This window comes from Echinops telfairi, unplaced genomic scaffold (assembly GCF_000313985.2).
Source record: "Echinops telfairi isolate 266 unplaced genomic scaffold, ASM31398v2 ScPeMD7_1713;HRSCAF=2227, whole genome shotgun sequence".
Classification (NCBI taxonomy): domain Eukaryota; kingdom Metazoa; phylum Chordata; class Mammalia; order Afrosoricida; family Tenrecidae; genus Echinops; species Echinops telfairi.
The window spans coordinates 15276844-15290272 of record NW_022105611.1 but is presented as its reverse complement, the minus strand read 5'-3'; the positions used below and the strand labels follow the sequence as shown (position 1 = coordinate 15290272).

At 49.7% G+C, this 13429-nt stretch overlaps 1 protein-coding gene across 1 annotated transcript in view; it reads right to left on the bottom strand.

Annotated features, from left to right (window-relative positions):
- LOC101654740 (teneurin-4) overlaps positions 1–13429 on the bottom strand; it is a 278141-nt gene that overhangs the window by 116308 nt on the left and 148404 nt on the right. The window contains exon 12 of the mRNA XM_045293084.1: positions 11803–11949. Coding sequence (XP_045149019.1) covers positions 11803–11949 — 147 coding nt within the window. The remainder of the gene's footprint in view (positions 1–11802; positions 11950–13429) is intronic.

Below are 13429 nucleotides of genomic sequence, written 5' to 3'. Positions count from 1 at the left end.
CAAGGGCTCAAGTAGCCATAAAATGTTTGAGAATGATGATGTCAACAAATGTACAAATGTGCTTGACACAGTGGATGTATGTATGGATTGTGATAAGAGTTGTATGAGCCCCAATAAAATGATTTTTTATAAAGATAAATAAATAAAGAGAACGGGTGGCATGCATTTGTTAAGTAAGCACAGAGCCTAGTACTATGCCCGCAATGCTAGCGTAGCAGCTGGCACATAGTAAGTGCTCAGTAAAGTGGCAGTCCCCCTTCACCACTGTGAATCTAGAACTTTGCTCACTGAACTGAGGGCCACTTTCCCTTGGTCTGCTCGCCTGCTGAATTCAGTCTGAGTTATGGGAGAAAGGCTGCCTCTCACTGCAGCATGGCTCCTGTCCCAGGTTCTCCTAAATGTACCAATTGCCTAGCAAGGCACCTGTCTTCTGTAGCCGGCGGGCTCCCCCACTCTCTCTGGCTGCCCCTGACAGGCATCGCTTAAACACATAATCACAACCCAGCTGAGGGTTGTTTGCATTCTGCTATTGATGTTGGCATGACAGATTCAGCTGCCGCATCCGTAACTCTGCAGAAATGCTCCATTATTCAATCCCAGCGAGCGGGGATGCTGACCATTAAATCAGCTAGCACAATTGAAGGGCCGTGAAAAGTCAGGGCTAATTTGAAATTTGATTAGCTCTTGCCTGCTCTTGTTTACCACCGAAGCAGTCTCTGGAAACCAGATTTTTACCTCTTTATAAACACTGGCCTCTAAGGCACCTGGGAGGACCACGTCCTACCGAGGAGGGAGGTCTGCTCTGGGATCCGTCTGTGAGGAAGGCTGGGCAAGAATGATGGCGACCGTTACTACTGACACTAACTGAATGATGGCGATAAGTCACAGCTGTTCACTGGTGCCAGGCACCGTGCTAAGTGTTAGTATTCCCGACCCAATGAAGTCAAGCCCTTCGTTTGAGAGAGGGGACCAAAGGTTCAAAGTGCTACAGGAACTTGGCCAAGATCCCTAAGCAAGTCCAGTGGAGGAGTCGGGACTTGCTTCTTTCTGCGAGGTAAATGGCTCTTTGAGCTCCGGAGAGCCATGTTTCAGGCTAATTTCTCTTCTTGGAGTTGTCGGGCAGTTTTGGTTGTATAAATCTGAGTTTGAAGACCTTTGTGAAAAGCTTGGGTTCTCATGGCAGATCAAACTGCAGCGATTGATAAGTGTTTCCACTGGCAGATTAAAAAGAATAGATACAGGGCTTTCTTCCCAGTCCATCTTCATCTGGAAGTTCTGAGAAAGTGAGCTCAGAACCAGAGCCACACACAAAGCTCCACTGAGTCCGGCGTCAGCGGCGGCTGGGCATGCGGTGCACTGGCTGGAGACAGAGCCCTGGTCTTCCCCATGGAGGGCGAGAATTCGACCACTGAACCACCCTGCCCTTGCTTTAGAGAACTGAACTTCACAAACATGGCGATGACAAGACTCCTGCAAGTCAGGGAAGTGGAGACTTCAGGGGCTTGCAGATGGGGGTCCTACGAAATGGAGGTACCACACGGACCCAGAAGGTGGACTTGTTCACTGTATGCCATGCACGCATTAGTGCCGAGCCCAGAATTTGGTCTACCTTTTTAAGTTGGCGCTTTCTATTCAGTCAGCAAGTATTTGCGGAGTAGTGGGTGTGCGCCAAACCTGCCCTCACACAAACCATCACAGTGAAGAGAGATATTTTCAAAGTGACTAGTGTCCACAAAATTATTATCAAAGGCTGTCATTTATGAGACTAGCTTTGGGGCAAAGCCCTCCCCCTATTTTCAAATGCACCATATGGCAGCCTGAGAGGACGCATGTGGCTGTCCTACAGTCAGGGGCGATCTCTGCTATTTCATGTTCTTAGCAGCAATGATCTCAGGAGATTCGGATGAAAAGGGAGAGCTATGTCCTGGGGTCAGGAAAGCGCAGTTGGGGGTGGACGAGAAGCCGCTCTCTACATGTTGTTCAGGAATCTCTCTCCTTTGGGCTACTTTAGAAATACGTACCTTTTCTAAGTATTTCACAGATCACAAATTTTACTCATAAGTTGGTTGGCTTATAAAATACTCATATTCACTAGAATTTGTTCTTTCCATTGATAGGAAAGCAATCAACCATAATAACAGGAAAACTGAGTGTGTGTGTAGGTTATTCCTCTTCTTTAAATTTTCATTAAAATCTTCCTAAACCCTAAACCCCAACTTTTGAGAAGGTGCATATTTTTTCTCTAGAAATTTCTTCTGCCTCACAGTCCTGAAGTGGCCCCCACCCCTTGCTCTTCTTAATTGGTGACAGTGAAGGACTAAGAAAATGTCCAAGAGGCTATTGGGGTTGCTGGAGGCTGGGAGAGGTGCCAGACTGCTGCACCTAGCAGAGGCCTCTGATGGGGAGGGAAAGGAGTGGGAGTGGCCAGAGTAAAGGACTCTTAGTCCACATCCATCCTCCAGCACTGACCCCGGTTGTAAAATGGAGGTGGTGAGATCAAGCTCATGCGTTTACGTGATGCCGGAATCGTTGGAAGCTGGAAGTCGTTGGGACTGCCCTGTCTTTCTGGGGCTTGCAGGCTTCCTGCCTGTAACAGGATATTGTCTTCCCCTTTCCTTGGGCTCACTCTTCGGTTTTCATACGTTTTTACACTTTCTGTGGCTATAAGACCATCAGAGGTGGCATACAAGAAAATTCCTCTTTACCATAACCTCCTTCTATGTAACAATTACTGAGGAATAGAACAAGGGAAGGCAGACCATAAGGATTTCACTGCCTTTTAATAATGCTATGCCACACACTAAAACCCAAACCCACTGCCACTGAGTTGATGCTGGCTTATAAGCACCCTATACGACAGGGACAGGGTGAAACTGCCCCCGTGGGTTTCCTAGACTGTAGCTCTTGATGGGAGCTGAGAGCCTCATCTTTCTCCCCTGGAGCTCCTGGTGGTTTTGAACTGCTGACCTTGCAGTTGACAGCTCAACGTGTAACCACTATACCACTAAGGCTCCCTACCTCTCCCTACCTCTATTAGGTCTCTAACAGTTTACACAGCAATTTCCCACAGACCTTCCAGATGCATGTTGGAGCCGACGCTATGGAAGTTCGAAGTGACCACAGCACTCATTCAAGTCCTTCTGGTGGGAAGGTGGGGACATTTGGGAACGCCTGCTTCTTCCACAGTGAGCAAACAGGGCAGAATGGCCCAGACTGTCCTCTCAGGGAAGCACGGCCTCTGAAGCAGAGGTCCCGTGCACAAATAACGGAGCCCAAGTCCAACCACGGTCTTCAGGGAACACAGACGGTGGAGGAGCATCACGGACACATCCCCAGTGAGAGGCAGACTGTGGGCAGAGAAACTCCAGGGGAAGGGAAGTGACAGACGGGAGGCCGCCTGCTTCAAAGGGACCTGAAGACCGATGGACCACACTCAGCTTGGATCTTAACTCAAAGAAAGGACCCAACGAACCCAGTGCCAGTTGCAAAACAACTGGAAGTTTACACATCAACTAGATAATTGACGAAATTAAGAAACCATGTTACATTTTGTAGGTTTGATAATGATACGAGGTTTAAAAAAAGGAGTATTTTTTTTCCAAATGATAAGATACCTAGGATTGGTTTCAAAATCATCAGGGGGAAAGTGGGAGTTGGCGGGAAGGGTTGATTACTAGTGTTGGGTGAGGGGAAGGCACGTGGGGGGCTCCTCCTATGATTCAGTTTGCTTTGGTGTATATTCAAACTCTCCACTAAACAAAAAAATAATTAAGGAGAGGATAAGAAATGGGGCTGAGAACTCAGAGGCAGGGGCTCAGCTAACCTTTTCCACTTGACAAATGAGGAAGCTTTACAAATGCATCTCAGTTTACACGATGCATCCGAGGTCAAAACAGCTAGGGAAACTGCACAAGCGGGAATCTGATCCCTGATCTGTCTCCAAATTCAGCTGCGAGGTGCTGTTCGCTGCCGGTCTCTCTGCCTAGATCAGGGCTTTTGATTCTGGGGTGCCTCCAGCCCTACCCTCGCTCCCTAGGAGGGAGAGGCAGGCCTGCATCCACTACGCCCAGCACAGGGCCTGGTGCACAGGAAGCACATCAGCTGAGTGAGTGACTGAGTATCCCAAATCAAGCAGTGCCATCGGTTTGGTGGGCCCAAGGGAGGGGCCTGAGGGGGTGATATAGGGCCATTCCCTGCCACATAGTCCTTCCTCGACTTCAAACGGAGCCGAAGGCCGAAAAGACTGTGTGCATTCAGCACGTACTATGGCCCCATTATTCTATCCCATACAGGAATGCAACAGGATTACTACCTGCAAAGACTTCAGCAGAGTGGCTGAGAGGGCGACAACAGACCAGTGGGGAAGAAGAAAGCAGAGGCGCTAGGGGGTCCCTTAGGTGGGAACCTGGCTCAAGCTGGGGCTGGGATACCTCCTGGGGGTGACCGAGTGGTTCAAGTGAGATGACAGGGATGGACAAACATGAGCCACAAGGAGAATAAGGTGGGGACGGGTTAGGGAAATGTATGGACTAGAGGCAGTTGTCTGTAAGGCTACTTAAATGGACAATCCCACGGACAGTGTATACCACACCCATCCTTCCCTCTGAAGGTCACACTCTTCTCCTGGCCCGAGAGCCCACGAGCCAGGCTTTTCTCCTTTTGTCCGCAGTCCGGCCACGGAACTGCTGACCAACAGGCTGCCAACAGTGTGGGCGGGGAGCCTGGGGTGCCGTGGGGGTGGGATGAGTGTGCCTGTCTTCCGTATACATCTGGGAGAAGTTTTTGTCATTTTGCGATAATTAATTCTGTGCCTTCTTTCAAAGGGCTTGCAAAGTCTTTATCTGCTCCTTGAAATACAGAGCTTTTAAAGGTCCATTTCTCTCTGTCTCTTATCACATAAAACTTGGTTGAGAGACAGTCAGAAGGGTGACCAAATTCTATGGCTTTAGGTGAACTCTCCGTTTCAGCAGTGGGAGGTGGGGAGGGCAAAGGAGGACAGAGAGCTTTATTCCTGTTTTCCTGCAATTTTTCCTTCCAGGTTGTATCCACCAATTATCTGTATTGCAACCCATGATAAAGAGATATCACACCTGGAAGCTACTAAAAGCCCCTTCCTCAAAAGGAGACGGTCGTCTGATTCCAGTGGACTCATGACTCTGGCCACCACTGCTTTTTAAACATTGGTTCCGAGCTCTCCTACTGGGCTGCTGTGTGACTTTGGGCTAATCATTCCAGATCTCGGTGCCTGTTTCCCTGTAAGCAAATGTCTGCCTTGCTAGGTGGTTGTGAGCGCTGGGAGTCATATACCCAGAGTGCCCTGCCAGCACTGAGTGATGCTCTACACAGGGTCATTGCAGTTTTCCTTTATGAGCAGTTAGAGACCTGTCTTTTTTCCTCTCCTCCTGACAGTGAATAGGCTAACAATTTGCATGACAAAATTTAATTAATAAATGCAAAGTTGAGAATACGTTTTATCACACGGGGAAATAAATTAGAATCTTAAGTGAAAAAGAGTAGAATATAAAATTACAGACACCCACTGCCACTGAATTGATTCTGACTCATAGAGACCCTACAGGACAGAGTAGAATGGCTCCCTCGGGCTTCGGAGACTGTGAATCTTCATGGGAGCACAGAGCCTCCTCTTTCTCTGATGGAGCAGCTGGTGGGTTCAAACTGCTGACCTTGTGGTTAGCAGCCCCAACTCCTAACCTACTGCTCCAGCAGAGCTCCATAAAATGATAGCATGATTCTATTTTAAAAGCCAATTACACATGCTTGTACATTTACAGATTCATTTAACAAAATAGTAAGCATCATGTCTCTGTGATTACAAGTGGAAAGGAGTGGGAGGAAGCAGATTTGACAGTTGTAGGCGATGAGTTCAGGCTTAGCAAAGGTGAGAGCCTCACAGTCACACAGTGAGCAAACAGAGGAGCGAGGGTTTGGGCCCCTAACCAACTGGGGCAGCACATCCCCACCATTGGGCTTTGCTGCCTCCGGGGCACCTTACCATCCCATGCGATAGTCACTTAGCATGCTTCCTTTTACACACAGTCACCTGGCATACTTGGGCCACAGGTCTGCTATCTCTGGGTTGGGGAGGAGATGAACATCCCCATCAGAAGGTTGGTGGGCACTCAGGGAGGAGATGCGTGCAGTAGCTCGTCATGAATGGCATGCTTGGAGTAGGGCACACTTTCTTTGTCAAAAAGACAACACAAGGATTTCCCAGTGAGTGAGGAGAGGGTGAGTGAGTGAGCAGGGGCCTCTTGGTCCCAGTGGGCCCCCTCACTGACCCTGATGACATCGGGAGGCACGGGTCATCCCAACAGAGGCACCAGGAGTCTGGGAATTACTGAGTCACTCTCGGAATCAGTTTTTGTTTATGTAAATTAAGGCCACAACCATCAATGAAAAGAAAAACAAACCAATAAAGTGACTCCCGACTTAGCCATATTGCGTAACTGTTTTTGTTTTCTTTCACAGTCTAAAAACACTGCAACAACATTCTTAATGAAGCTTGAAATTCAAGTGTAATTTGAGAAGGATTGCTCTAAGCCTGGCAAACTGGGGAAGAAGGGGAACTGGAGTTCTCAGAGGACTTGGTGGGCCTCGTCGCTCTGTAGGGGAGCCACACACTCCTGGGGCCCAGACTGCATGCACGAAGGCAGCTCGTGGCACCCACCAGCTGGGAGATGTGGGCAAAACACTTCAGACCTTCCAGCCTCGGTTTCCTTGAGGCAAGAAGAGAGCAAGGGGACGTTGACATCAAGAGGAGCCCTGGCGGCCCGAGTAGCTAAGAGCTCAGCCATGAACAGAAAGGCGGTGGGTCTAGCTGACCCAGCTGCTCTGTGAGAGAAAATCCCCGTGGTCTGTTCTCACAGGGACAGCCGAGCGAACGCTGTGGAGCCGTTCCACGCTGCCATGCCGGGCACTACAGTAGATTGTTTCGATGGCACACGGCATCACCAAGTTACCCCTCCCCCCTCAGTGTTGTTGGGGACATACATAATGTCTTTGAAAACTATCAAATGACACAGACTTGGTCATTACCATTCTTCGGTGGGCCTAGCCCCACTGGTTGGACTGAGAACTGCAAGGTCAGCAGTTTGAAAGCATCCGCCAGCATCCGCCACGCTGTGGGGGAAAGATGGTGCTTTCTACTCCTGTGAAGAGTTAGTCTCAGAAAGCCAGTGGGATATTCTACCCTGTCCTCTCGGGCTGCTATGAGCCAGAGCCAACACGACGGCGACGGCGGTGAGTTTGGTTTTTGGAAACACTCTCACTATGTACAGCACAGGAAGAGGAGGAAGTGCTCTGGGCTCACTGGGCCATGAAGAAGGGTGAGGGGGTTGGGGTCCAGTTAAGGATGTCAGATATGAGTTTGAGTGTGCCTTCTTCTCTCTCTGGGCTTCAGTTGGGCTGTCTGTGACGTGCATGAGGTTAGGGGGGAGTTGATGTTGATGCTCTTTGATGTCCTTTCTAGTCCTATTACCGGACGGTTAATTTCTTCTCCATTCCCCTGGGTCATAAATGCCAAGAAGAATCACTCTGGGAAACACTAACATTACTTCCCTTTGCCCTACATGATTTGTCTGGGATTCTTGCTGGGTCTCCCATCCTGGCTGACATACAGGCAAGGATTTCTTTCTTCCTCCATTGGATGGAGCTGTTCAGATTACACTTGCTTCCCCGTGACTGTGAGCTTCCTGAGGGAAAAGGCCTGGGCTGTGTCCATTGACCTTCAGAGTCCCCCCTCAAAAGCGAGCCCCGTGCTTTGGACAGCACAGAAACCCAGTATGGAGGTGCCTGGCTGATTTGAAGAGCATCTGGCGCCAAGTATGTGGACGCCCACACACTACCAGCTTCTCCCTCACCTCCAACTTTGGCCCCCTTTGGCCCATGTCTTGGGGGATCAGGAGGTGAGTGAGGATAGGCAGTGGGGAGAGTCAATTCCTTGTGGTTGTTTTACCTGAGCCGGTGCCCCTCTGCAAAGCAGGTCTGCTCTGCCTCTTCCCCAAACTCCCCCCCTGGACAGAGAGCTGGGCCAACTGAGAGGGCCCCGAGGGAGGGCATTCCTCGTTTCCCAACTCAAACTCCAAGGCCGAAGGACTGTCACCGATCGGGCTTCCCCAGTGGGTTGAGTCTTCATCAAGCCGGCACGTGGAAACCTTCCTGACTAGACTGCAAGCCCCAGGAGGACAAGGCTCGTGGCAGGGCCCCGTCCCAGGAGGATGTCTAGGCATCTGATGGCACCAGTGGACTGGGTGGATGATGCTTTGCCACAGCAACTAGCCCACTGCATGGCAATGGATGCTTATTTTGTTTCTCTTTCCCCTGAGACGCTCTTTCCTGCTTCACAAACGTGGAGAGAGCGCCCTCTTCCTCTCTGGAGGGCCTGTCTCCAGAACCGAGTCCAGTGCCCCCTGGAGTGGATACTCACTTCACATTGGGTACGTGGGTGAATAAAGTCACACTAAAGGGCTTCTGTGAGGCTTTGATTAAAAAAAAAAAAAGCGAGGTAAAAGCTCACTTCAGACCCTAACATGTTCCATAGTAGGAGAGTCTCTGCAATCGAAAAGTTCTGGTGGTTCTGCTGCAGTTCCTGTGATGCACTTCTCAGAACAGCCAGAGAAGACGCTCGTCCCCTGGGATCTGAACCAACAGTGCTCCTTAGGGGAAGCAGCCCTCTCTCCCACCAAAGCAGGGCTCTCTCTGTGCCCATGCCACGTGCGGTGAGAGCTGGTTCTGAAGTAAACAGCGGCGGTGTGACATGTTCCGTGAGGGAGTACATGAGCCTTGTTTCAACATCGGTTCTTATACGTGTGACAGGGAAGGTAGGTCTGCTCTCTTGCCACTTTTGTCAAGCACATTCAGTTCCTTAGCTGCCTAAATGCTCAGCAGCTGTTTGAAGGTTTTTGCCACAACCCTGGATTCTGGAGAAGGGAATTCTTCACCAGGTGGTTTCTCTCCCCTTCTCGTCTGTTCCATGAATGTCAATGTCAGTCGCTGGAATTCTGTCTAGAGTGGCAAGGTCAGGGGGTATGCTGAGGAGACTGTGCACATACTCTGGGCTGACATCTATTTCCTTCGAATAGCAAACCTGCTCATACGTTTTCTTGCCTAGAGACAGGGACCCACACTGTGCCCCCGGTGCTCGTTGCTTCTCAGGCTGCCTGTGCCCATGCTGACCCCTCTGAAAGGAGATCCAGCTCCTTCCGGGAAGAGCCTCCCACTCAAGTCTCACCTTCTTGATGAGAATGGTCCTCCCGGCCCAACAGCTAATACAGAACTCTACGCCAGCACTTTCCACAGGCCATTAGCACACTGTGTCTTTCTTGTTCCTTTGAGTCCCTGCAGAGCAGGGCCAGGACTTATCTTTGGGCCTGGGCTCATAGCAGAAACTGGGTATTTACAAAAGACACAAGAAGCAATGAACTCCACAGATTTCAGACAGACTAAGGCCTAAGGAGGAAAACAGGCCTGCTATCTGCCCAGGCCCAACCCTACAGGCTCCATATTGACAATTATTCCACTGGGATTAGGCTGGCTTGGCCCATGGAGGGCAACAGACAGAAGGACTGAAAGCTGGCTCAGAGAAAGACCTGTGTGGAAGGCAGTGCCTTCTCCTTCCAGACTGCTGAAGTCAACTCCTAGCGAATGGAGCAGAGTAAGTACGGTATCACATGGTTGGTCTTTCAATCCTTACAGTGCCTGGAGATTGTAAAATGGTTCTAAATAGAATATTCCTAAAGGCTGGCTTGGAAAGCTGTCCTCTCGATCCCTACTCTATCCAGTATACCAGAATGTCCTTTGGTATGAATAAGAGCTACATGAACATGTTTGGACAAAGTCAACTGTAAGTCACCAATTAGAAAGAGAGGGTTAACAGTTTTGATATTTTCTCCCCTTGCCACTTTCTTATTAATCTCCCCAAAACTCCTGTGATTGGTAGAAGCAGGCACCACTTGTAGGTGGTAGAGTAGAGCACATAACGGTGGTATGTATGCAAGTTTACACAACAGAAAATGAAGAATAGAATACACGGGCAGAGTGGTCCTCGTGGTCCAATGGCCCACAGCTTAGAAAAAGGGGAGTGATCCTGGGGATGTCAAGCACCTTGCATGAGTCCCATGAACTGGAATCAGAATATAAATTTCTTTACCGGTGAACAAGGAGCCACCTAGTTCAGAAGCAACAAAGCCCACATGGAAGAAGGACACCAGTCTGTGTGACCACGAGGAACTGAAGGGATCAGTTATCAGGCACCAAAGAACAAAAATTCATATCATGGTGTGTTCACCTCCCTGATATGATCACTAAAGACAAAGTGGGTGCATAAGCAAATGTGGCAAAGAAAGCTGATGGTGCCCGGCTATCAAAAGATATAGCGTCTGGGGTCTTAAGGGTTTGAAGATAAACAAGCGGCCATCTAGCTCAGAAGCAACAAAGCCCACATGGAAGAAGCACACCAGCCTATGTAATCGCGAGGTGTCGAAGGGATCAGGTATCAGGCATCAAAGAACAGAAAAATCAAATCATTGTGAATGAGGGGGAGTACAGATTGGGGACCCAAGACCCATCTGTAGGCAATAGGACATCCCCTTACAGAAAGGTCACGAGGAGGAGATGAGCCAGTCAGGGTGCAGCATAGCAACAATAAAACACACAACTTTCCTCTAGTTCCTAAATGCTTCCTCCCCACCCACCATCATGATCCCAATTCTACCTTACAAATTTGACTAGACCAGATGATGTACACTGGTACAGATAGGAACTGGAAACACAGGGAATCCAGGATGGATGATCCCTTTAGGACCAGTGGTGAGAATGGCGATACCAGGAGGGTGGAGGAAGGGTGGGGTGGAAAGGGCGAACCGATTACAAGATCTAAATACAACCTCCTCCCTGGGGGATGGATAACAGAAAAGTGTGTGAAGGGAGACATCAGACAGTGCAAGATATGACAAAATAATAATAATTTATAAATTATCAAGGTTTCATGAGGGGGCAGGGAGCAGGGAGGGAGGGGATAAAGGAGCTGATACCAAGGGCTCAAGCAGAAAGCAAATGTTTTGAGAATGATGATGGCAACAAATGTACAAATGTGCTTGACACAGTGTAAGTATGTATGGATTGTGATACAAGTTGTATGAACCCCCAATAAAATGATTTGAAATAAATAATAAATTCCTTCAACTTCAGCAAATGAATGTTCTACAAGACTAGGTCCCCCCACCTTACCCCACCCGTGTCTACCCCAGAACTTGAGAGCAAAATCAACGACTTCTATTAAAACCCCACAGGGACAGAGGCTGTGGGGGGAGAAGTTGTCCCCCAGTATACGTGGTGACAGTTATCACCAGAATCAGAGCAGAAGAGACCTTAACCAGAGGCGACCCAACTTGGCTCCCCGGGAGGAGCCCCCTTCTGTGGCATCTGTGAAAGAGGATTGGACAGATTCTTCTTGTCCCCATCTAGTGAGGAGGAAACTGTAACGTTGCTAGGCAACTCATTCCACGGTTGAATTGTTAGAAAACTCTTTCTTCCATATGCCGTCTCCTCTGCATTTGTGGCTGGACAGCAATTAATTTCATTTACATTAGTTAATTTTAATTAATTCAAATGGAACAACTTGTGATATGTACTCAGGCCACATGTCCCGTTTCCTGCCTGGCCTGCCAGTCTTCTTGCCTGGACAGCTGGTGTTGGTGGCCTATTAGCTCAGCAATGCCCATCCTTCACCCCCTGCCTCCCACTTCCATTGCTGCTTGGGGCCCATGGGAGTCAGAGCCCTACCTCCATCGTTGTCTTTACTGTCACCACAGGCGGTTTCCATGGATGTGTCACAGCCAGCTCCTCTCCAGCCCAGCTGGCAGACGCAGTGCCACCCGTTCAGGTCCAAGGTACATCTGCCGTTCCCATTGCACAACCCAGGGCAGCCCTCTGCAAGGCAAAGCACAGGGTCAGGGTCTGATCGCCATGGCCGAGTGCGGTGACACGCGTTCTCACTCCGCCTGAGCGCTCACAAAACGCCTTCACACCCATCAGCACCTTGGTGCTCACATTAGCCAGTGACTGGGTCTCACGAGACAGGTTCCAACCATACACAGTTGGCGACCAGGACCGAGAGGGGGAAAGGGGCGGGCTCAGGTTGCAGGGGCAGGAAGTGGCACAAAACCCAGACCTGGTGTCTCCAAAGCCCCCGCTTTCGCGAGCAGCTGGGCTTCCAGAGCTGGAGTCAGTGGATGCGGCTCTATCAGCATCTGACCCACGGGGCGTTGTGCCTGCTCCTTGTTCACTCCGCTGTGTGCCCTGCCTCTCTAGATGCTGTCAGGAATGAAGCAGGACTGGGTCCTCTGGGCACGTCACGCTGCCATTCTAGCAGGCCCCGCTTCCCCAGCTCTTGTTACGGGATCACTTCTATTGGGCCTTGGACTTTTCACTTACTTTGTCCGATTTCCTCCTAAATAACTGTCTGGGCTTTGAGGAAGTAGGCTTGGGCCTGTTTCCTCTCATCTTGGCTACACTTAGATACAGACTCTGCACCCAGAGGAACAACGGCGAGAGAGACTGGGGCTGCGATTGCAGGTCCAGGGCCAGGCAGGCTGCTTCCGCCTAATTGTGTTCCTCTGTACAGTCTGTTGACCTTTCTGTCATTACCACCTTCTCTGGGCTAGAGATGAGTAAAATCCCACCCTTACTTTCGAGTAGATTTATAGAAGAAGAAAAAATGTATTCTAAAGTACCATAAGGGCGATGTACAAGATGGGGCGGCAGCCTACTGAAGGGTGATCATCGGACTGAGAGAATGCATACCCTGTTGGCTGAAGCTCTGCTTTGGCCTTTTTCTCAGGTTTTCAAAGTCCCATTTAAGTAGACGGAAAGGTTCTTGATGACCATCTATTCAAGCTCCACACTCTGAGTGTGTGGTGGAGATTGTATGGGCAAGAGCCTATAAAGTATGCGATTCACTTCAGCGTCTATTTTGCTAAGACTTGGTTTCTGCCGTCTTCACTGTAACCAGCCTGCCCTCTCCTTTTCTCAGAGGGCCGCTCCAAAACCAACCCCCACGGCGAGCCGCCCATCTCTCTCCGCTGGGCTCCTGCTCAGACTCAGTGTCTGCCACCTCGAAACCTGATTTGCATGACTATCCTGAGCAGTGAGCTGCTGTCAATACGACTACACATGGGATTCACTGCGATCAACTAGCTGGACATGGACCCATTCTTCTGAAATGGGCTAACAAATGTGGAAGTGGATGTCCAGTACAAGCCCTGGCTCAAGGCAGGTCGGCACTCACTGAAGAGTCAATGAATTAGGAGCGAGGACGTTGGGTAGTTGACTGCAGCTCTGAAGTGAGAACACTTTCCTTTCCACTGGAGACGTCAACATAGCAACCAAGCAACCACTCTGGCCACCATGT